This window comes from Bemisia tabaci, chromosome 7, assembly GCF_918797505.1.
Source record: "Bemisia tabaci chromosome 7, PGI_BMITA_v3".
In the NCBI taxonomy this organism is placed as follows: Eukaryota; Metazoa; Arthropoda; class Insecta; order Hemiptera; family Aleyrodidae; genus Bemisia; species Bemisia tabaci.
In genome coordinates this window covers 46,507,223-46,532,711 of record NC_092799.1, presented here as the reverse complement: position 1 = coordinate 46,532,711, position 25,489 = coordinate 46,507,223, and the positions used below count along the sequence as shown (strand labels likewise).

General features: G+C 39.5%; 2 protein-coding genes across 2 annotated transcripts in view; one reads left to right on the top strand and one right to left on the bottom strand.

Moving 5' to 3' along the window:
* The window catches only part of neb (kinesin family member nebbish), a 67,859-nt gene that overhangs the window by 14,148 nt on the left and 28,222 nt on the right, over nt 1-25,489 (bottom strand). The window lies entirely within an intron of this gene.
* Nucleotides 12,396-25,489, top strand: part of fok (fledgling of Klp38B) — a 32,903-nt gene continuing 19,809 nt past the window's right edge. Inside the window, exon 1 of the mRNA XM_019049594.2 lies at nt 12,396-12,890. Within this exon, the coding sequence (XP_018905139.1) occupies nt 12,806-12,890 (85 nt within the window). The 5' untranslated portion in view covers nt 12,396-12,805. The remainder of the gene's footprint in view (nt 12,891-25,489) is intronic.

Sequence of the window (25,489 nt, the reverse complement as noted above, 5' to 3'; positions counted from 1 at the left end):
GCGCCTACAAGAAAGTGGGAATACTTCACGCATTGCGCCGAACACAGTACGGTCGCTGGTTAGCGCGAAAAGCATATTAGCGCCTACAAGAGTGCCGGAATACTTCACGCATTGCGCAAAATACAGTGCGGTCGCTGGTCGGCGTGACACGCACATGGGCAATTCTATGGCAATATTACACGCTTCAAAAATAAAAAGCGTGACGGTCGTGATAAACAAAAAGGTTCAATGGAGTAAATTTGCTACTTAAATCCTTCCATGATATTCTAAATTCCGGCAGTGACTGCTGTACGATCATATTTCGACGTGAACACCCCACTCAGCGGAATGGAGCGTGTTCTAGCGATTTTGACTGCTCCTAGAAGCCGTTTTGACGAACGAAAACATCTGTAACGGCCATAACGTCGAAACTTCATGTCAGCATATTTAAAAAAAATATATCAGATGGAACACGCTTTATTTTTTTAAAAAATCAAATATCTGTTTATTCAACAAGAGGTATTTTTGATGGAATTGGTACAAACATCGGAACAATTTATCAGACCAAAAAAAAGGGTATCCTTGGGTAAGGGCACCAAAATGCCCCTCCTCACGGATTTTGAATTTAATGGTCTAAACCCTTTCAGGAGGTCCTAAAAACATAGTTTTGGGCAATTTTACCCTCCTGACCCCAACCACCCCCCCCCCTCCAGCCCCGAAAAACCCATTTTTCGGGGAATTTTGGGTATTTTCACGTTTTATTTCATATCTCCCGCAATTTTCGATAAAAATGCACCAAAATTTCACCAATTACACATCAGACCAGTCAGATTTTGGGTAAAAAAATCAAATTTATCGTACCTTATTTAGGCCCCTAAAAAAATTCGTAAAAATCGTCAATTTCCAATTTTTTTCAGATTTTAGCGGTTTTAAAAAAAAGAGGACACATACATTTTTTTTTTGCCTTAAAATGTAGGTAATATACCCAGTTGTTACCGAAAAAAATTTCAAGCCTTCACGCGTGGTGCGTCCCACCGAAAAAATGGTTTTTTTGGCGCCAAAACGGTTAAAATGGCTCTTTTGGCAACGGTTTACTCGCACGCTATCAAGATTGTAACACTAAAATCTCTAATTTTTGGTTTCAATGTTTCAAGAGGCATGCCTTAGTATCGTCAGAAAAGGTTTCAAGTCGATCGAGTCCTTGCGCCCCACGTAAAGTACCGGTTTTTGGCGCCGAAATGGTCAATATTGCTATTTCAGAAGAGGTTACTCGCGTAGGGTGGCCCTTATTTTTAAATTTACGGAGTTTAAAGTGCGGAACCCTGCAAATGGTTTCATTTGATGAGAAAATAATGGGGAAAAAATAAAAATTGAGAAAAAAATGTTTTAAAACGCGCCTAAAAGAGCCGATTACGTAGCATGGTGTCAACGATCATGGTGTCAACAAACAGTTTTTCTAAGTTTTTGTTGACACCATGATCATCCAAAAATAAAAAAATTCTGACCCTTATGAAAAATGATCACGGTGTCAACGATCACGACGTCAACAAAACTTAAAACTTGCCTCAGTAACACCTTTTAAATTTCAAGTCTTGTTTTTCTTGTGCTATTTACTCTAACCTAACCTAACCTAACCTAACCTAACCTAACCTTACCTAACCTAACCTAACCTTACCCAACTTTACCTAACCTTACCCAACTTCACCTTACAAGACCTATCCCACTTTCACAGAGCTTAACTTTCCCCGACCTTACCCTACATAACTTTAACCTTACCTACTTAATCTAACCGTACATGTCCTGACCTAAACTAACCTAATCCAACTATACGTGACCCAGACCTCTCCTGTACACTTAATTTTTTAATTTTACTCTCAAGGAGGATATTTTTCTGTTTTGTTGACACCGTGATCGTTGACACCATGCTCAGGCCCCATTTTTGCGTTTTACTACCTGATCACGACGTCAACAATCGTTGACTCCATGATCAGATTTTTGGTTTGTTGACACCATGATCGTTGCCACCATGCAACGTTACCAAAGAGATTAAAGTTCCGAGCGTGGCGTGCAAAGACGCGTTTTTTCGTCATTTCGCGAATTTTTTTCCTCCCTTTAAAATGTTCCTACGGCTTTGAAATTTTTAGAGATTATACATTGTTTAGAGTACTTTACGAGAAAAATAATGAAATTTACATAGCTTAGTTTAAAATTCTTTCTTATCCCCATCAAAGAGGCCACGTCGTGCGATTTTGCCGATTTTCCCTTTATATCGTTCATTTGCATGTTAGCCGCGAAATACCATTAAATCGACTTGTTTTCCAGCAGCTGAACAGAATTGTTTATGTTTAGTTTAAACGACTCGGTAGACACACTACTTCTAGAATCTGAAGAATTTTTGCTTTTGACTAGTGGAAAAAATTTAATCTCGTTCAGGCAAACCGAGCCGAGAGAATGTTATGAACCATCATCGACGAAATCGCACGACGTGGCCTCTTTGATGGGGATAAGAAAGAATTTTAAACTAAGCTATGTAAATTTCATTATTTTTCTCGTAAAGTACTCTAAACAATGTATAATCTCTAAAAATTTCAAAGCCGTAGGAACATTTTAAAGGGAGGAAAAAAATTCGCGAAATGACGAAAAAACGCGTCTTCGCACGCCACGCTCGGAACTTTAGGCTCTTTTAGGCGCGTTTTAAAACATTTTTTTCTCAATTTTTATTTTTTCCCCATTATTTTCTCATCAAATGAAACCATTTGCAGGGTTCCGCACTTTAAACTCCGTAAATTTAAAAATAAGGGCCACCCTACGCGAGTAACCTCTTCTGAAATAGCAATATTGACCATTTCGGCGCCAAAAACCGGTACTTTACGTGGGGCGCAAGGACTCGATCGACTTGAAACCTTTTCTGACGATACTAAGGCATGCCTCTTGAAACATTGAAACCAAAAATTAGAGATTTTAGTGTTACAATCTTGATAGCGTGCGAGTAAACCGTTGCCAAAAGAGCCATTTTAACCGTTTTGGCGCCAAAAAAACCATTTTTTTCGTGGGACGCACCACGCGTGAAGGCTTGAAATTTTTTTTCGGTAACAACTGGGTATATTACCTACATTTTAAGGCAAAAAAAAAATGTATGTGTCCTCTTTTTTTTAAAACCGCTAAAATCTGAAAAAAATTGGAAATTGACGATTTTTACGAATTTTTTTTAGGGGCCTAAATAAGGTACGATAAATTTGATTTTTTTACCCAAGAATCTGACTGGTCTGATGTGTAATTGGTGAAATTTTGGTGCATTTTTATCGAAAATTGCGGGAGATATGAAATAAAACGTGAAAATACCCCAAAATTCCCCGAAAAATGGGTTTTTCGGGGCTGGAGGGGGGGGTGGTTGGGGTCAGGAGGGTAAAATTGCCCAAAACTATGTTTTTAGGACCTCCTGAAAGGGTTTAGACCATTAAATTCAAAATCCGTGAGGAGGGGCATTTTGGTGCCCTTACCCAGGGATATACCCTTTATGAGGCTGTGAACATTGCAATCTGGCAATCATGACATTTAATGCAGTAAAAGCTGAATAAGTAAGCGTAAAACATTGACTTTCACAATCTTAATTGTCAGAATTGGTTGAAAATAGATTCAAATATAATCGACAAAATGCGAGATTTGTCATCACGCATTCTACAAATAAAACGTTCATGATTGAAATTGGACACTTTTCGTAGAATTGCCCACCTGCATGAACCTTTAAAGATAGCATTGGCGTTACATGACTGAAAATTTAGAGGAGGCAGAATCCACGGTAAAGAAATATGAAAATTACGCGCATTTCTATTTCGCCTTCAATTTTCGAGGTAGGCCAACAACGTTCTCCGCGCAGCAACAGTGATACATCAGAGGATTTGCATTTTGCATTGGTCATATATCTTCCTCCTCAGAGATTTACCTATGCCAAATATTAACCAGACAATATTGATGCCGACTCCGATAGAGAAACAAAATGATATTAATAATTCACTCATTGATGGGTGTCATTGTCCAGAGCGTGTGCGAAAAAAACGCCACTGGGAGTGACCAAATTGAACGTGTAGGTGCTGAAAGAAACTATGCAAAAAATAATTAGGATGCTCCAAAGTTCCTTGCGGTTTTATTCATCTGTATACAGTTTATGTTACCGTAAACACGTTCAATTTTTGTTCTAGACATGCCACAAATCCTAAATTGCGAACCGAAAAAGCAACGGCCTTATCAGTGATCTCCTACACGACTATTAGATCGGAACGATTGAGGCAATGTTCCTGATTAATTACTCTTTTTCTCTCCCGAGACGGAACGAGAATGTTCTAATGTTCTCAATTGATTACGCCTCCTCTCTTCTTAGACAAAACGAGAATGTTCTAGATGTGAGATGGGTTCCTACTGGCAACCCTCCGAAACGACACCTCTGAGACGTAACAACGGCCGGCCGTTAAGTGATCAGAGTAGTTGGCTATTGCGTAAAAAGAGCCCAACTCCATTACGTAAAGAGTGGTCATTTCCTCATGTCTTCCGCTCAGTGGCGAGGCGTGAACGATCCATTATCGATATTTCCCTATTTGGAGCAATGGTAAAGAATCGATTGTAAAGGTGTTCGTCGCGAACACCCTGTTTATCGATCCTTTTCCATAGGTTTAAATGGCAGATCAATCGATATATCGCAAAGCACACACGCCTCTGCCTCTGCTTCATGGCTGCACCTTGCAAAAGGCGGCCGATCTCACCAGAAAGCACACACACTAATATTCAACCAAAAAACTGAACTTAATTTTGCGGAAAGGAGCCAGCGGGCCAATTATTGAAATTGATAGACAAAGCTATAGACAAAGACGACGAAAGGGATTGGAGGGATCCTATCAGTGGAAGCAGGTGGTGGCAATGGACATAGGAGGTAGGTAATGGACTAACTAACGGCAACCCACTAAAGACCCGACAGTTAGTCCATCATTTTCTTCCTTAGTCTATAAGAACCAACCATGTCAACCAATAAGATCGCTCCATACTCCCAATGTCTTCTTTGTCTATCGCTTTGTCCATCAATTTCAATAACCGCCCCGCAGGTCACGTTACCATCGGTCCTCTGACGTTAGGGCGTTATCTCGATTTCCGTATGAGCCCCAAAATGGACGGATTTACACGTAAAACAGGGCTCATGTCGAAATTTAGATACGCCCTTAAGTCAGAGGACCAACGTTATGTCGAAACGGATTAAGGTACATTTAGAGGTTTCTCCTCTCACGAGAGTCAATGCGAAAATTTGAACCTAAGATTCTTCTCTGATGCACTAATTTCAGTGTTGCCACATAATTTTGAAAATTGAAGTTCGACATTTCCCCGATTTCCTTGACACATTCTGATGAAATTCCTCGATAATTGAAAAAGTGCCAGATTGTTAAAGAGACACAGTAAAAGCTAAAAAATTCGCCAAAAATCAATGAAAATCGAGAATAATCGATCATTTACGCCTCGCCAGTGCTCGGTTTTTACGCTTGGCGACATTAGTCGGATAGGGTTGGTTTGCAAAAAAATTAAGAGCCTATTCCCAAAATTACCTTTATTTTCTTCGATTCTTTAGGTTTTGCCTGCGGAAATCGGCGTTTTGGATAATAATATTCTAAAGGTCCAGTTACACGATCAAATTGAGCCATCAATTGGGCCTCTCATTGGTCGCATCCTCACCTCAGGTCTTTTTCCACCAATCAGAGCTTCAGTTTGATGGCTCAATTTGATCGTGTAACTGAACCTTTAGAGGATGATTAATGAACGTACTACAGAAAAAGGAGGATTCCCAAAGAATTTTCCACTCGAACAGTGCTATGTTGATTTTCTCATAACTTTAATTTTCACTCTCTTCGGTGACACGGCCGAGCTGTGCATGGAAAAGCATTCATATAAACACAATATTGTGGATTTGTTTGGGTTCAACGTGCTGCGTTGAGGGCCGCGCGACGGTCAACCTGCAGGAGGGCAGGCGCTCAGGTGTGTTGCAGGTGCGTGGCGCCTTGAAATGCGCTGGATGCGTGCGCCAAGAATGCGTCTACGTGCGGCCCTTCACGTTCCAAAAAACCATCATTGCCGCGCTGCTTTGGACCCTCTCTCGCTGGAAAAAAAACACATTGGATCTAGAGTCCAGACTCTTAAAAACATCGACAAGAAAAAGCACTCTCGATTCAATCAGAACCTAGCTTAAATCAAGAACTAAGCCTCTTAATTTAAGCGGATTCCGCTTTGATTCAAGCAAAAATCTGATTGAATCAAGAGTATTTTTTCTTCTCAATGTTTTCAAGAGTCTGGACTCTAGATCCAATGTGTTTTTTTTTTTTTCCAGTGCACGTAGACTAGATTTGAGTATTAGGAGAATACGCCATGTCCGCGCCGCTTTCTGATTGGCTCTTCACGTTTAGGCTTTCCACACGAGTTTTAAGAGCTAATGTAAACAAACCCAATCAGGAGGAATTGGTATCGTCTTAAAGCATGACCCCTAAAAAAATAGAAATAAAATGCGAGAAAAAAATCTTCCTCGCATTAAATGATATTTCTTCAATCCAGAGAGGTGGTAAATGCAATTTTTTTTTAAAATTCAAAATTTTTTTGAGGTATTACCTTAAAATAATTTTGCAGCGAAAAGCACCGAATTACGCTCCAGGGGGCGCCACTTTCGGGCCGCGGCTGAAAATCAAAGACGCAAAAAACCAACGATTTCGAAGCCCGGACATCAAAAAATTAGACGCACTTCTCTTAGTATCCGATGCATTTAGGGCGCGTGGTTGCCAGACATCGTTCGATTCTTCGTTGCGAAGCGTCATGTCGAGCCTCCGACGGTAAAGATGGCAACAACGAGCGGTTTCGACTACCCGCGGGGGTCTGTCGGAGGTGGGAAAGCTGTTAAAAATATCATCCTCCAAAACGACACACTGTTGCCACTTGCCATGTGATCGAGGCGGGAAATACTTAATATCATTGTTAGAGACGAACTGCCAAACGTCCACTACACAAACAGCTCAGATTTCAACGCGCGGACAACGGAAACTGGGACAAAGGCGTTGAATACCACTATTCGGGCTTCGGAGTCCCTGTTTTGCCTAATCTCTCAAATGAAGGCGAAATGAAGAAGAAACGCTTCGAGGAATATGTAACCGTACCTTTGCGAGTGATTGATTCTCTTCTGAACCACGGCCCACGGCACACGACCTGACTCGAGAATATTGATAGAAGAAGATTATGACGAAGAGACAAAAAAAAAAAAAAGGGGAGGAATTCTTCTTCTTCTTCTAACTTCTGACTAGGGCATTGACCCTGTTTGTCTAGCCTCTAAATGAGTTAAATATGATGGGGGGAAATTAAAGGAATAAAATAATTAAAAATTATGAATTCACAGTTTCCTTTGGGTGTTGTCGACTGAGAGCTAAAAAAAAGTAAGCAATGCGATATTGTGACGAAAGTATTAAAAGACGGAACTTTCCCTGTTGCTTCTATTTGCAAAAAAAGATCAGTAGCGTTTTTTAATAATAAAGATAGGTTTGATAATTCTCCAGCGTTATCGATGGGACTTTATCCTGGATTTAAAAAAATAATTAGATTTGCGAAAATGCTACTAAACCAATTCACGGAAACACGAAAAGAACGAGAGATTCTTTTAAATAGGTAACTTAAACTCGTTTAAAAACTTTTTAAAAAAAGAAAAAATATTCGCGCAGTCCGCCATTAAGTGAGCAGATGAGTTTAAAATCAGTTCGCAAGTTTTGGATCTATGTTTTTGGCGTCGACACTATTACTAATATTTAAATAACTCATTAAAACGACAAACGCCATATGTAAAGATTATTTATCCCCATCTCAAGAGTCTCTCAGTCTAACTCAAAACTGTATTTTCCTTTTAAAAAAATGAACACTGCTGAGGCTACATGCTCGAAAACGATTGCGTCTCACAATCTTCTCCAGGAAGACAAATTTTTTAACTTTTTCCTGACTTTTCGGGTAGTCCGGACACAAAATTCCCTGACTTCTCAATTTTGCATGATTTCTCATAAAAAAATTGTAGGCACAACCTCTTGAAATTGAAAAAAAATGAAGTGCCGCGCCGTAGATTCCCTGGCTTCTCAAGAACTTATCACCGTGTTCATAAATTTCATTTCCGAGACAAAAGGTTCCCACCTGGCCAAAAATGAACCTGTATTGCGAGAGCTCACGTTGCGATTGACAATTATTCCTGCTCATTACCAGAGCTAAAATTTTTGATTAACCTGGTCCCAATCGTGTCTAAAGCTTAATTCAAAATTAGGTATTCGAACCGCGGTGAGCTTTTGTTTGGCGTCGGCTGAATACGACACAACGCCTGGCGTCCTATCGAGACAGCATGCGACGCAACACTCCCCGATGGCAGGGGGGACCCACTTGTAAACATAAACAAACAAGTCGGTCATTTTGAGTTCACGAATGACGTTTCCAATGCTCATGCTGGGCATTGGATGTTCTCCCAGTAAAGTGTAAAGTCTCCAAATACGTACTTCACTTCAAATTAATTTTTTTAAATTATAAGGGTTCGAAAAAATGAATGATCATTTAGGTATTCCTTTGTAACCACCACAGTCCTTTTCTTTGATTATTGTCCCAGTTTGATTTTTGTTGCCATCTTGAAGTTTTGTGACGTCAGGCGGGTACCACTTTTGCCAGGCGACTACCGAATCTGTAGCGCGCATTTCAAATCTTCGCCTGCTCTCAACAAGATTAGAACAAGATGAGGACGAGAAGCATTGTTTGATAAATGAGATGACGATAAGATATAAATTAGATATAAATGATCCGTCACATTCCTTCCTAGAAATGTGCCTGTTCCAGCTGAATTTAGTTTTTTATTTCTGAATGATGAAAGAATCTCAAGGATCGAAATATGACTAATTACTAGCTCTGTAGCTTGCAAGATAACGCCCTTACCTGAGTTATGAATTTTTCCAGTATCGTTGAAATATAAGTAGAGTACCTAGTAGCGGCACCCAGTGTCACAGTATGTCATACCTATTTGATGTACCTAGGTAATTCTCATCCAAATAAGAGAAGAATAAATATTTACCTTCATTAACACCAAGTAGACGAAAGTTCCACTGTGAACTTAGTTGGCCAATAAAAATGCAAACAATGAAGCAATTATTTTTATTTCCTGACTCCAAATGGTAAGAATTATGGTAAGAACTCTAAGGCATAGTAAAAACTGTATTTATCATTCCTCAATAAATACAAGGTTGACTGTTTGCATGGAAATGATAGTACATTAGTTGGCGGCTTATCTATTATTCTAAACTTCAGATTAAGTTGATGAAGTAGCAGTTGTTGTCAGCAAGAGCTGTTGATATGAGTATGTAGTTTAGAATAGTCAATTTTTAATTCTGCCAGAGGAGCATCATTAGTATTTAATACAAAACTCTCAGGGGTCTCTGGATACTATGCCACCTCTTATCAAGAATGTTTATGCTAATTTTGTTGCTATGTGGTGATGGGAGAGATAATTTCAAGATTATTTTGGTAAAAGTCGGACAAATATGAGGATGCCAAGTTTATAAGAAAATCTCACAAACCAAAGTGAACATTGTTTCATGCCTCTGCAATTTTCAGCTTCGGGCTAGGTTCTCGCAAGAAGGTCAGCACAACGCGCTGATCAAACTTTTGTGGAATTTCTTGTTAATTTTAGAATGTGTGCCAATGTCACAGTAAGTATTCCACAAAAATTGCAAATCTGAAAAATCTAGAAAAGTAACAAGTACCTCTCAGCCTCCGCGCAATTCGCACCCCTGCTAATAAATGTTGGAGAATAGAGAACACTTTACCCTCAAAACATTACTCGCACTGAGTTTAAACTAATATGTAATTATATGTGTACGATGGTGGATCTGAGCTGTACTTACTTACCAAACTTTGTTGAGCGAAGTTGTTACTTAGGGGAAATTCATTAACTGCTGCCAAGGATTCACAAACTCTGACCTTGATAAATATTTCCGACATATACTTGAGATACAGTCAGATGTTTGGAATTCTGGACATTCAGTTATTGTTCACATACAAAAGAAATTGACTAACAAATACAACCGTTTTATATTTACATAACTGCTCAACAGAACATACCGACAGTTGTGATTAGTTTCTCGACAGCACTCTGATAGCGGTAGGATAGCTAAAGGATCCCTACCCTGCGGCAAAAATGGAGTTGATTGAAATTTTGATTCACATGGTGCTAATGCTGTCAAGACTCAAGACAAAATTACACTCCACGCACAGTCAAAGAGTATTTTGATAAGTAAGATTATCCATTAAGGAAGTTGCACAAATCACAAATCAAACCGAAGACACGGACAAACCAAGGAGCCAGCCATAGCCAGCTCAGAAACTCGGCAATTCAGTTTCTCTCACTGCAAAAGGTGGAACCATCCAAAGTACCATCAATGTTAAGTTGAAGGGGTGAATTACTTATTTAAAGAGTGCTAAGTCATTTTGGGACTTTTTCGAAGAGATTTAAAGGAAAAAATTGGAAAATGCTCAACTATAAAATGAACGTAAACAATCCGCCATTGTATCAAAGCTGACGCACAAATGAAACAAGCGCTAAACACAAGGGTAAAAAGTACATACGTAAATTGATTTTGTTTTATAAGGAAAATGGTGAAAAAGTTAGGAAATTCATATTGGAAATTGAAGCTTTAAGATATAAAGAACTTCAGATAATTAATACAGTTTATTTAGAAACGGAGTTAAAGAAGGCAAAGTTAGGAAACTCAGAAGGAACAGGGTATTTTGTAGGAAAGGGTTGGTAGGTTTAGAATTGAATCGACGTATCGACGTATCGAACAGCGACTATCGGTAGTCTCGAAAAACCCCTGTAAAATACACACTAATACAATAAGCGGTTACATCAGATCTTATGGGAGCGCACTCACACATACAAAAAATCGCTTTTTCAAGCGATTTTTTACAAGAGAACAGAGGAGAATCTCACTAGCGATCGAGATTTTTCGAGATTTTACATTGATTAAATAGCCCAGAGTGAAAGGAAAGTTCTCTCCAGTTGATCACTGGGAGAACAACACAAAAACTGCAATGATAGTGTCAATCCAGCGGTGCCAAGTGCCACGATATCTCTTAACCGTCGACGCTCAGCGTAAGCACCGGATTTATCCACATTTTGTATATTTATTGAGGAGTGTCCTCAGAAAGGGACGTAATTTTAAGACGGTAACATTTTGAGTAAAGCTCATTTTGCCTGGTTTGGGCCGAATGTCAAATTTTAAGATTTCGACATAAAATCCGCAATGTAGTGTTCTAAAGAATAAGTCGCAATAATTGCACGAGTTGCATAAATTTCAATAAGTTTCATGGATTGCAGTAAGTTGTATAAGTTACGTAAGTTGAGTTGCACACGTTGCGCTTTTGTTTACTTCCTCTCAATAAGGGGCATAAACTTACATCTAAGTCCTTCAATTTTCGACCCTCAACTCTTAGATTAGAGGACTAGATTTTGGAATAACTATTTTTTAAACTATGTTTCGCGAACGTTTTCGAGATCACATCAAGTTTGGTAAAACAGCCAGAAATGATCCCGCAGTCCCCGAACTATTATCAAGAAGGTTCTCTATTAGTCACTATGTTTCAGACGGAGAAAGGCGCCTACGATTAAAAGGTAAATTAACACATAGAAACGTAGGCTTTAATTTTTACGGAAACGGAATAAAAATTGGGGAAAAGGAAAGAAATAAAAAAATAAAAATTAAAGATGAAAGGGCCGAAAATAAATGAATTAAACTACAATAAAAAATAAAAAGACCAAAAATAAAAAAAAAAATGGGTTAAAATAAAATGAAAAATAAAGATAAAAAATAACAAAATGGATTAAAATAAAATAAAAAATAAAGATAAAAAATAAAAAATGGGTTAAAATAAAATAAAAAGTACAGATAAAAAAAAAAAAAATAGGTTAAAATAAAATAAAAAATATAGATAAAAAACTATTAAAAAATAAGTGAATTAAAATAAAATGAAAACAAAGATAAAAATAAATTAAAAAAAGAAATGAATTATAATAAGTGACACAAAATAAAATAAAAAATAACGATAAAATATAAAAAAAAACAAAAAAATTTAATAAAAATAATATAAACTAAATAAAAAAAAAAGTGCGTAATACGGCGCAGCCTCTATTTGCGTCGCAGCTGCTCGGGGTCGGCAACACGGCTGTGTTTTGGGGCAAGTTAGGGGAAAGCAGATTGATTGAAGACTCTCGCCGGCGAGGGAGGGGGCGAAGGGGGGCGAGGGAGGGGGCGAAAGGGGGTGAGGCGGGGGGATGGGGGATTTTACGCGCGCGGCCCCCACCACGCAACCACTCCACGCTCTCGAGCCGTTGTTTACGCCTCTGGACGCACGTGTGCATTCGTCTATCGCCTGCGCTTGCTGCATCCGAACGCGTATGTTCCGTTCATCCTTCCTATATAAAACCCAACAATTCTCGCCGTCAAGTTCAAAATTTTCGAATCCAAGTTTTTCGAAATGTGCGACGCGTAAAACGCATCAAAAACGCTCCGAATTGACCGGTTCCGTGATCTGTGTCGATACGAAAGGTCGTGAGTGACCTTTGACTAGCCAGCTTTCAACACGCGTTTCCGCATTCTTTGAAACATAGTTCGGACTTTGTTTTGCCGGTGCGTTTTATGGCAGAAATGTACTGTTGTCGACTCTGACATTCCGAGTGGTGCTTTTGGTTGTAAATTAAACTAAGAAACTAAATTCTTTTCACGTTGTCGTACGCTGTATTATGGACCTAATGTACGCAAGCGAGGCCTTGTCTTTCGGCTCCTTAAGGTACCAGACACCTTATGGCAGCGGAGTACCTTTGCGAGGTAATTGGCACTTTATCTACTAAAGTTTCTTCAAGTCAACATCTATATTTTCTATTTCTTCGGTTAGCTGTTTTGTTTGCCTTGAAAAACACCGCTGGATGAACCTTTTTACAAATGTGCATTAATTACAATATTTGACTACAGTATGAGTACTAAGCAATGTGATAAATTAAATGATGAAAGTAACGTATTGTTTGAAACGTCCTGCAGTTGACTCCGTGATAACTAAAGACTATTCCGTTTTGGATTAGTAGACATTGATTTTTAATTTTGTTAAATCTTCCTTGAAAGTAAACAGTCACTAGGGGCAATTATTTATGTTGATACCAATTTATTACTCCGCTTTAAAGGACGTCTGGAATTAGCACTAAACGTTGTCGGCTGACACAACAAGTTATTTATTTCTTCTTTTCCTCTTTCTCTTTTTCTACTACCTGTCTTCATTTCTTCTTTCCCTTTTCTTTCCTTTCTTTCCATTATTTTTTATTGCTCACATTTGTAATTCACTAAGAAAAGTCTAAAACAAAAACTTGTTTTGTAACTTTTTTAAAAGAAATTTTGGGACGAGGAATCAGTTCGAAGTTTCCTTCCAGTGCAGATAAGTATTGCTTCTTAAAGAAAATCACAGTTTTGACCACTGAATGCTTCGGTACGGTTGGTTTCGTGGGGAACGCTGAAAATGTCTAAGCGCCTTCGGTATTTTGCTTATGCAACACAGACATCCGTCGGGTACGAATAGTTGCATTCAGTTAATTACACCGTAAAACTAGGAGTATTAACGTTCCACAAAAACCCGATTTCACGATTTGAATTCCACCAAAAATTCAAGAAACTGATTTATTATTCAGAACTGCAGAATTAATGTTCGGTTCAAATGTTTGGTTACTGCAGAATTAGCGTATTCAAACTCGCAAAGGATATAAAATTCAGGATGGTTTCTGGCTCCCTTTATGGAAGAAATGTCTACACTTTCTGCAAGTGAGGACTAAAGCCAAAAACCTCCTCGTGACCTTTGCATGTGTACTTGAAACTGAGTGTTTGGCACTATTATTCACCAAGTCCAAATGGCGTAGGGCAGTTAGACTTCGTAATATTGGAATCAAAGACCCTATATTCCGTTCTCTACTAAAATTTTAAGAGGAGCGGGGATTTAGAATTTACGAGGAAAAATTTAGTTCATAATAACAAAGAAAACTTTTTTCCGGCAGTTATGTTGAGAGAACCAAATTTTCTTTATCACAGCAGAGTTTTTCTGGTTGTTACATCTAGAGGAAGATTATTGCAACAAGAAAACTTTGGTTGTCGTGAATGAAAAATTCGGGGCGATAAGTTGCTTCTTTGACACACCTAGTATTTTCTTAAGTGCAACAACAAACCGTCAAAAAACAGGTACCCTCGTTGAATCGTTGCAACGAATCCTTTCCGACCTCTTTTGATACCCGATTTCTACCGCAATATCGTTTTGGCGCTCTCAAAAAAGCGCGATTTTCCTACTGAGCCTGCACTATCCCGGCGTTAATGCACCTAGGGAGGAACCGCGTAAGTGCAAAGAGACAAGACAAAAGTTCTTATAGAAATAAGGCAGAAGATAAAAAGTTACAAAGGATCAAAAATAAGATAGTTTATCTTGGTGCTCCTCCAACATACTCGACGGGTCATCAAAAACAAGAGCAAAGACATACCTCGACGCTTTTGCATATGAACACTTGACTTTCTTCGAATACCTCTTCTGAAAACGCCGATTATTACATCGTAAAGTACTTGAGAGTACTTATAAACACAATAGAGAGGCGGGTGGGAAGAGGGCGGCTATCAGCTTCATTCGATAAGACGGAATGACTGTATTTGCTTGAGATTAACCGAAATTATTGCTTGGGATTAGCGGATAGATGGCGACAAAACAACTTCAAATAATAGTTAAACAGAAAAACTGAACTGCATCGGAAAGGGGTTAAGGATGATATACAGCTCAATAAAAAAGCAAGGATTAAGTTAAATAGGAGCTTAACGGAACGACTAGGACAAAGGCGTTTAACTATTGCGACTTAAAAAAAGGATGGGGCGAATTAGGTCCTTGGTAGACAAGGAGACTTAGATGTACAGTTTTTTTTATCACGTTTCAACTTTTCTACATCTTACTCTATAATAGAAAATCATGAGGGTAACGCGTAACGCATAGCGCTTCGGGGTCGAATCAGTCATGGGGCTCAGCTCCCTGGTTTCTATTTAATAGAGTCTTAGCCACCATACACGAAAATATCTCAGAGACTCATAATTGAATATTATTCCACCAATTAAAACTGGTTTGATAGAGGCCACGTTCAATTTTCTCCGTCAAAAATTTAGAGTTTAGAAGCACCAATGCTTCTAAAATTTTCATAGAGAGCACATACTTTTACTATTTAATGCGAATCCTGAGAGCCCAGAATTACAACGTATGAAATGGCCCGTGCAGAGATGAGAGCCTGCTATTAAATCTTGACCTGGTTTTTCAAGGTCACAAATTGATCGTCACCTATAGCGTAACAGCGCAGCACGTAAAAAACAGAAAAAAAATAGTCATCCAAGACTACTGGCCCTACCGCGATGTGCCATATCGTCGTCATGGAAACCTGAAAATCTAAAACTCCGACGATTGAAAATCCTTTTTGGCGGAAGTTGAGTCGCTGACATGGATCGGAACCCAACTGAATGGTTACAAAGTAAACACAGCGGTAATCATTACATAGGTAGCCACCGATAGAAAGTGATGAATGAATGAACTGGGTTGACGCCTAGGCAACGTAGCGCCACTTCTCACCTGAATGTCAATAAGGCGCGTCATCGTTCGGACGTTAAACACTTCAACGCGTTAATGCGTTTTCTTCGACGCATTGAAATTACCGTCCTGAAGACAGTCACCTTCAATCGATGCCAGTGAATTGGGCACGCGGTTTGCGATGTTGATGCGCCTGACGTTCGTGGTAATGAAACACGGATCATAAATTTGGACCTAGTCTATTAGAAACGGACCAAGTCTCATGAAGTTTGCCAGATGCGGATCCAGCAATTTGGCATCACCGGAGTTTCCTACATTTAAACCTACGTTAAATAATCGACTCTTGTCGGAGCACCTGGTCCCTCCAAGAATCGACACATTTCCATGGGTTTAAAATGAAGAGAAAAAAATGTTGCCAATTTGCTGGATCCGCCAATGGTTGAACCGATAAAACTAATGTTTTCGTTTTTCCAGCACTGGGAAAAAAAACCACATTGGATCTAGAGTCCAGACTCTTGAAAACATTGGCAAGAAAAAATACTCTCGATTCAATCGGATTTTTGCCTTAATCAAAACGAAATCCGCTTAAATTAAGAGACTTGGTTCTTGATTTAAGCTAGATCCTGATTGAATCAAGAGTACTTTTTCTTGTCGATGTTTTTAAGAGCCTGGACTCTAAATCCAATGTGTTTTTTTTTTTTTTTTTTTTTTTTTTTTTGTTCTTTTTTCCAGTGAGGATATTATTAATTCCCTGATAAATCCCGGTTCTCCTGGGGCCTAGACACCATGCTCTCAACCTGTCCAGATGATCCGTCGATGTTAGCCCGCGACGGTATTAACAATGTAGCATCAAGTCCGCGAACTACATCCCAGTTATTTATAGCTTCGCGCGACGCGACAGGCAAGAATGGGCAGTGCGACCGATTCGTTGACCTTTCTCTTCGTTCCGAGATCAAAGGCGTGTAATCACTTTCTCTGCGCTCGGTCTGGCTCGTTTTCAAGTAGTACCTACTCGAGCATTACCATCAATCGTCGTCCCCTTGTTAGGGGCGGTGGGGGTGTAGGATGGAGCGGCGACATCGGATTCCGTCCATTTAAATCCAGCAAGAAGGCAACTGAACTTAAAAAGTCAAAATTTACTGACCTTCCGGGAAAAAAAGGCCTGAGAATTTTGACCTTTACTGAATTCAAATGAAAAAGGAAAGTAAAACCCACAGCTATTTTTAAAATGATGAACTTCGCGGCCGCGCGGTTCCTGACTTTCCTAAAGAAGAAAAAATTGGACTGCATTTTGCAATTTGGACCTATAAATTCCGGCCCGGTTTAACAACAACGTATGTGCCATTAGTTTCCCTATGCACATAAGTGTTTTTTCAGATGAGCCAGAATTTATAGGTCCAAATTGCAAAATGCAGTCCAATTAGTCATAGACAAATCGTATCCCTTACGAAAGAACGTAACTACATTTCGATGTTGCCAGATGTTTCCACGCCAATTACAATTTTACAAGAAGAATTTTAAGAATTTCGAACCGAAAATTCTGCTAATTTTTCTTCTGATTTCATGCAAAAATCAGACAAGTTTTCGACGAAAATTATGCAGGTTCACTCTCGTACAAAATTGATTTGTTTGAGTTACTTTGCATCCTTGGAATGGAGTTACATTTCTTTTTGCAGAAAACGACAAAAATGTCGGCCAAATTCTCTGACTTAAAAAAAATAAATTAAAAATCACTTGACTAGTTTTGGAAAAGTGAACGTTCAAGTTTCTTTCCGCCTTAAATATTCTCGGAATTCCCACGAATTTTCCGATCTTTTCCCCGATTTTCCAGGTTCTTTCTTCCAATGAACTCTAATTCACATACAATATCTAGGAACAAAATATCTTTCGAGGTGTCTCCGAAATCTCGAATGAGGAAAAACTTGGTTTGTCAGAAATTAGGAGCATCGTACACCATATTTCTCTGTTCACGAATAAAGCATTCACAAAGCTCATGAATTCTCTATTAGTTTTATCTTTCTTATCAAGTGTCTTTCTGCCCTAGTCCAGGGCCCAAAAAGAGGGAAGATTGACCCCGCCAATGAAAGGTCAAACGAAGAAAAATGCAAGCAAACACTTGACAAAACTGATAGGGAAAATATCTATTTGAATTAAGAGTTGCAGTGATAAAAGAGTTGACTTATTGTTAAGCGATTTTGGGTGTATTCTTCATCAATTATCAATCGTTCGATTGGAGGTTGCCATTAATCACGAAAAAATGAGCAATTTTGACAAAATAAATGTGGGAGTTTTGAAAGAAAAATCTGGTACCGTGAATGATACTGCCATAATCAAATTCAACTTCGATTCGTCATCAAACGCGAAACCAGGTACTTGACGCGGTTCAAAATTTGCCGATGATTCATACGATTTGGAATGTCTCTAGTTATCAAGTATTAACGACCTTCTCAATTTGAAAATGTGGGGGAGAAAAAGGCTCGGCTGATGGCAATTATGATTCATAAACAATCAAGTCGATAAGAGATTCTTTGATAAAGCTTTAACTTCATTTAATGTATAACCGTTTGGAAAGTTGACCGACAGATTACTTTTTAGTCAAGGATAAAGGGGCTGCATGATGCAATTCGGAACCACAATTTCCGACTCAGTTACAGCGTATGCAATAACGCACGTAACATTAGTCTCCCTATGCACATAAGTTTTTTTACGAATTAGCAAAAAATTGTAGTTCCTGATTACAAAATGTAGTCCAAAATGTTGCTTCTAAAATAACTTAGGGTCGAACATGTTGAAATGCGACGAGTTTAATTGCGCCTTTGAATCCTTTCTTCCAAATTTCTCTTCGTTGATGTCGCATTGACACGCTTTTTAGTTCAAAAGGACATTGAATTGAGGCGTAAGGAGGATAAGCAGAGATACACCAAATGAGTTCGATTTTCTTATTTAAATATACAATCATTGATGTGATTTTTTAAGGTGAAAAAGACCATCATAAAATGTTATTGAAAATTATCGATCCGCCACAACTCGGGCGGGGTGTTCCACCAATACGATTGCTCCATTTTCTCTTTGCCTTCTTTGTCTATAGCTCAGTCTATCGATTTCAATAATCAGTCCGCAGAGTAAATTTCACTCCAGAATTAATAATGCTCTCGAACAACCAAAGCGATGTGGGTGCGGAATGGATTAGTTACATTGATTCTCTATAGTTGCGCTTTTAAAAAGCGGTATCGGGTATACAGAAATTGAAAATAATTTTACGGGGAATAAATTTACACTGATCCCTATATAAGATCAAGGTATACAATCGAGGTATAGACATGATATCGTATGCGGGTCAGATGTTTTGGAATGTGACTTCGAGGGCTTTTTCAAGAGGAGAGTTTGAGTTGAGACTTGGCGGATTAAGTTTCCTTTATCTTTCCCAGAAAATAAGACCAAACTTCTCAAGCTGGAGAGCCAATATTAGCAAGCAGTGGCGTGGTGTACTTTGCGATACATCGATTAAACCATTCGATTCTGCCATTTAAACCTACGGAAAAGGATCGGTAAACAGTGTGTCCGCAACAAACACCTTAATAATCGATTCTTCTCCACAGTTTCAAGGGGGTAGATATCGATCATCGATCGTTCACGCCTCGCCACTGTTTGCAAGGCACTCAAATGCAAAGTCAGTCGATTTTTTTGCATCATCCCGTGTCATTATTCAGATACACGACTTAAACGGATCACGTAGAGGAAAAGTGATCTTGAACACTTGCGTCGGCTTTCGGGAAAAATTTGCGGGATTACGGGATTTTACACTTGAAACTTGTTGAGCATCCAGACACTTTCATCAGAGCTGTAAAATAGAGAGGCGCCGATCGTTACATTTCTCCCGTCGATACACTGTTAAAGTTTCGGAATGCAATCCAGAGTGCATTATTGGAATTGATAGACTAAAAGATAGATAAAAAAGACAAAGGGGAAATGAATGATTCTGCCGGTTGGAACGGGTAAAGATGAATTTTGCATAGCAACGTCACAATCGGAAATACGCACATTTTCAACTTCAGTCAATGTCGTTAGGTATGAAAGTAAACTATTTTGAAGTCCTATTTAACATCGCCGTGAATTCATCATATATTTTTCCAACAGTTTTCTGAAAAATTGCTATTTTGCAAGTAAACCAATTGATGGTTGTCAATCATCCTTCAGCTTTTTTACATGAGTCTGACATACCGTCTAAAACTTAGAATACAAAATTGAAGCACAGAGACAATCATGTTTTCTTGCAATGAAGAATTCATCGTCTGTGAAAGAAAAATGCGCAATTTGGAATGGACTAACGACGTTCTAATTTAGGACAGCAGTTTCACACAAAGGTCTATTAATTTCAAAGTCACTTTTAAAATTGTGAGCTCAAAATGTAAAAAAAAAAAAAATAAAAAAAAAAAAAAAAAAATAAAAAAAAAAATAAAAATAAAAAAAAATAAAAAAAAATAAATGAAACATTGTAACAATTAGGTTTTCTAGTAATTGTCTTTGTTTCCTGGACGAATAAACGTAACTCCATTCCAAGGTTGCAAAGTTGACTCACATAATTCAATTTTGAACGCAGGATTATGCCTGTGCAATTTTTGTACCAATTTTTTCTAATTTTCTCATGAGATCACAGAGGAAATCAGTGAAATTTTCGAGTAGAAATAAATTTTCAATATTCTCCAAATACTTCCCTTGTTCGGGAAACGACGTTATGTGTGCAAGAAAACTGCAGTTGAAATGAAGTTACGAGGTTTTCGCTATAGACGCCCGCATCGCCTTTAGTTATTTTTCCAACCACTCAATTGAGACAAATCCCATTGTTTAATTCCGTCGAATCGAGTTCTATAAAAATCCTCCCACTACGTGGAATCATTTTGTGATCGCCCAGAATGGAAGTTGGGAGAAAAATCTAGAAAAAATGAAATGCGTAGTTCTTTGCGGGGGAACTTTGTCGGTGACAGGAGAGGACACTTTTTAGCGCAAAGGCGCGTGCAGGGTGGTGGGACGGGATTAATCTTCAATTTCACGCTCGGATTGGTTTCCCGAATCGAACGGGAAGTGTCCCCGCTGTGAGAGGGATGGAGGGATGCGTGTCCGCCTTGAGCGGGACCTTATCTCGGTGACCCACCGATGACGCTCAATAAATCTGCAGAAGCGACGCCCTTCGACCCTCAAGGTTTGCACGCGGGAAGTATGTCTAGCGCAGATGCTCAGCGGGGGGAAATCACCCTTTTTCCAGAAATACTTAAAAGCTTCCATACGCTACTCGATTGTAGTAAGTCGGCGATGACAATTTTGTGAGGGTTTTCATTCATAACTACGGCTACTACGAGTTGGCTGCTCGGGAATGCAAAATTAATTGACTTTGACATGTCTACTTTTTTTTCATTTTGGGAAATCCTGATTTTTCCTGATTTTTGACTTCAAATTCTTGTATCATAATTTTTCCAAATCCTGATTTCTTGCGGTGAAAGGTTAGGCGAATGTAACTTCACAAAAATAGCTCGATAAAAACATCCGATCGGACGGCCGAATTTCCTCAAATCCTGATATTATGACCGATTTTTCCTTAAATCCTGATGAGATCCTCGTGTAACGACGATGTATGAAGGCAATGAGTGATACACGTTTTTTTCGCGAGAGGAAAAAATTGAAGGCGCCGCCGGCTTTTTCAATGGCTAGGACAGGATACAACTATTCGTGCTTTCCGAATGTCCCGGTTTGTCATGGTAATAGGTATAGTGGTCTGAGTGAATAAGATGAATCTCATGATATACGTTTACACATACTATTCTCCGGGGCGAAGATACAAGAAAAGCTCTCCGACGCTGGGGAAGGGGGGGGAAGCGACCCACGACTGCCCGTAGGTGGCTACGCTCTCCGAGAATCCCGTTGAGCAAGGGAAATCGCCCCACGTTTGTACGTAGGGAGAAATGGGGAACCAGCTGACCAATCGAGCTAGGAATTGAATCAGTTGGCTGGGCACTCCTCTCGATACAGCACGCTGTTGAGCTTTTATACTCCGGAGAGAAGGTCGAGCATTCGAGATCAGAGGCCAAGCCGCGTAGATGCTGCTGTAGTCAATGAAACTCGAAAGCTCTGACGTCAATCTCCAAACGTACACAAGCCCAACAACGCACCGCTCTTTCTTCCCATCACAGGTTGCATACCCAAAAATTGCAGGCACTCCGGCTTCCTTAAGTACATACGAAGTATGGCTGTGCGTGGTTGTTAGTTCTCGAGGGTTTTCTACGTTGCTTTTACAATCGTGTTCAACTGTTTACCATGGAATCCTCGAAATACAAATGAGTCGTGCAGCACCTGACAGCGTTGCAAAAAGCAACTTTGAAAACCCTCGAGACCTAACAACCAGAACCATACTTTGCATTGTGCTTAAGAAAGCAAAAACGCCTGCAATTTTTGGGTATGCAACCCGGTCATGCGGAGAGCACGAATAGTTGTATCCAGACCTAACCATTGAAAAAGCCGGTGGCGCGTTTAATTTTTTCCGCTTGCGGAAAAAAAATGTTTGCGTTCATACATACGAAGATAAGACCGTTTGAGTATTTAATCCATTGAAAAAAAGAGATAAGGGCACGACTAGTTGTATCCAGATCTAGCCGAAAATTTCCTACAGATTTTTCCCAGTTTCCTCTGACAAGTCATCTTGTCGGCGTACATCTGTACAATACATTTTAGTACAGTTCGAAAAATGTTCCTTCATCGGATCAAAATGTTTAACGATTCCTTTTCGATTCGCTAGCTCGACACAATAATTTTTCCTGAGATTAAATGTCGCCTTTCAAGGACATTTATAAGGAAACGGAGAGCTTCGGCTATTTTGACCGCGAAGAACTCGACATTTGATCGCAAAGGCTCCAGAGACCACGCGACATTTTTTTTTTTTTTTGCCGCGGCGGTCAACTACTTACCACTTACGTCACTCAGAATGATTCAGAGGTTCTGCTTTTACATCGCCTATTACAGCTTGTACCGGAGAAATTCTGAGAGCAGCTTTTGAAACAAACAAGCTCATTATTTATGTACTGTCACTCCCGGGAGGAACATTCTTATCGTCCGTCATCGACGTCGTTCCCGAACTACGACGTCAAATTCCCCGAAAAACAAGAAAAGAGAGAACATGAGAACACCTGCAAAATTTCAGTGTTCGGCGCTGATTTTCAATTCTAAGGTAAAAACTGTCGACTTGTCTTTAAAAATTTTAGAGTAGAGTTTCAATTTGAAGAAAAGACATGGAAAAATCCCTCTCTTCAGGGTTGTCACAGAATTTAGAAATTGAAATTCCCTGACAATTCCCTGATTTCTCTGTCACATTTTGGTAAAATTCCCTGATAATTGAGGATATGCGGAATGCTTGAAAAGACATGTTTGGAATTATTTTCAGGCAAAATTCGTAGTTCGAAACGTCAAACCTATTCTAGAAAGGAAATAAAGGTGACTTGACAATTTTTCCCTGACATTTCCCGGTATCTCCTGACTGTGGCAACTCCGTTTCCGGTCGTTCAAATATTTTTCTCTGACTTTTTCAATTTTTGCAGTCATTTTGATTCAAAAATTCAACTTCACGATTTTTTGCGTCTGCCGAGGGGTAAACCGATGCTGGCCGAGAAACATCCTTTCAAAAATATCCTAATCCCAACCCGACTGCATTATTGAGCAATACGGCAGCACTGCTGGGGCAAGGTTGCCGATCGGTGCGAAAATTTCCTGATTCTGCCCGCACGGTCACGGTTGAAATCGTCGTTTTTTTCGGCGAATTTGCAAGGCGGACGATTGTGAACTGGGCTTATCGGTCAGCGGTGCTACTTCCTTGCTCGCGTTTGTCGCCGATCCCCGCATCCATCGATGAGTTAATCGCGTTGGGTTGGTAATTCGAGACGAGCAGCGCGTGGACGCCGGACGAACAAGGCCGTCAAACCTTAAAAAATGTAGGTAAGCTCGTCACGCAACGTGGATCGTTTCATCGCCGGCCCCTCTCGCGGTTGCCATAAACGCCCGCGATATTTAAACCGCGTTTCGCAGGAAGGAACCAAGTGACATGAGCTTTTGCCAAAAACTGGGCAATTTAATTTTTAACAAGAGAATTTTCGTTCGGATTTTTTTGAAATTTTTAGGGAATTTGCCTCGCACAAGGCAGAAAATTCATTGAAATTTACACACAAAAAATCCGCACAACCGTTTTTATGCAAAAAATTAAAGTGCCCACTTAAATTTGACCAGTGTTCTACCTTCCCCCTAAAACTTTAGGAGCCACCTTGGCCGCCCTGGTAAAAATTGGCAGTAGAATCTGCGTTCCAAAATACCATAGACCTACAGCCGACTGTAAGATTTCCAACAGCTTCTATAGCCGGCAACACAATTTCTTATAGCCTTTACAGCCGATGGCGATTAAGCAACAGCCTGACGATAAAGTGTATGCTATCCGTTACTAATTACGGATGCTAGGACTTAGTGAGTTTTTGGACTACCGCTCTCTTTTTGGGCCGTAGTATCTTAATTTAATTTGCGAGGAAAGCTCCGTACTTTTGAAGGATGCCTGCCATTTCTAATATGTTGGAGCGCCTTCAATTTCGTACGATACTGTGCAATACCTCTGGTGTGAAATAGTTGCTTCAAGCGCCGTGGTACGCTGCGGCGCGGCAGGCGGGCGGCCAGCGCGAAACGCGCATTGGCGCCTACAAACCTAACAGGGATACTACACGCATTGCGCAGTGCGTGAAGTATCCCTGTTAGGTTTGTAGGCGCCAGTGCGCCGCCGCGCCGCTCCGCTTTGTGTTAGGCTCTAATATTTAATCTCATGGAGTCAGCGTTGTTCAACTCATGACTTTGAAATGTTTGCACACTCTGTATGGATTATTCTCATTTTAATTGATGAAAACAAATATGTAGTAAGGGAAAATATAATTAAATCTCGGTAAAATTTCCAGTTAGAAATGCCCAAGATTCTCTTGCTAAAAATGCAATCTGTGCGAGGAAATTATGCAACATAGAAAAGTAATTACGCTCTATCGTGAAGAAAATGACGGTTTGTCTAACTATGTCCGCCAAAATTCCTGTGTAAATTAGAGAGGATACGAGGCGAAAATACAATAAGCATTCGGTTCGATTTCCGCTGCGACACTCAAATAAACATAAATGAAATAAAAAAAATAGATGATGAAAATGAAAAAATCCCTAACCTCAGTGAACATTCGCCGAATTTTCCTTGATATCTAAAGTTCCCAGCTATAGCCAGCTTTCCCGGCTTTCCTTGACAATATGATTAATTATTAATATAATAAATTATAACCCTGGTTACAAGCATCAAGTTACTCCTCTCCAGTTGACCCCTTCGATGCTTGGGAACGAATAATTGTTCTCTGCATTCTGTTTCAGGAAGTTCTGAAAAACTTTTAAATGAAAAGAATATACACTTAGTGCGCAAATTTCAATGCGACTTTGTCACATTGTGAATCGAAACAATGGGGCGATACTACGAGTCACGGAAACGGAATTTGATTGTCAATTAGTCAAATTGCATAAGATGACGAGGAAAACTTAGGACGCCAAGGAGTTACGTGGGTGATATCTACACGAAGTGGCGGGGCGTGCTTTGCGGTATATCGATCAACCTGCCATTTAAATCTATGGAAAAATATCGATGAACAGGGTGTTCGCTACGAACACCTTAATAATCGATTCTTTACCATGGCTTCAAATGGGGAAATATCGATCATCGATCATTCACGCCCGCCACTGCAATGTATTATGACAGTGTATCGTAGTTGGGAATCAATTAGTTAACTACGGCGTAAAA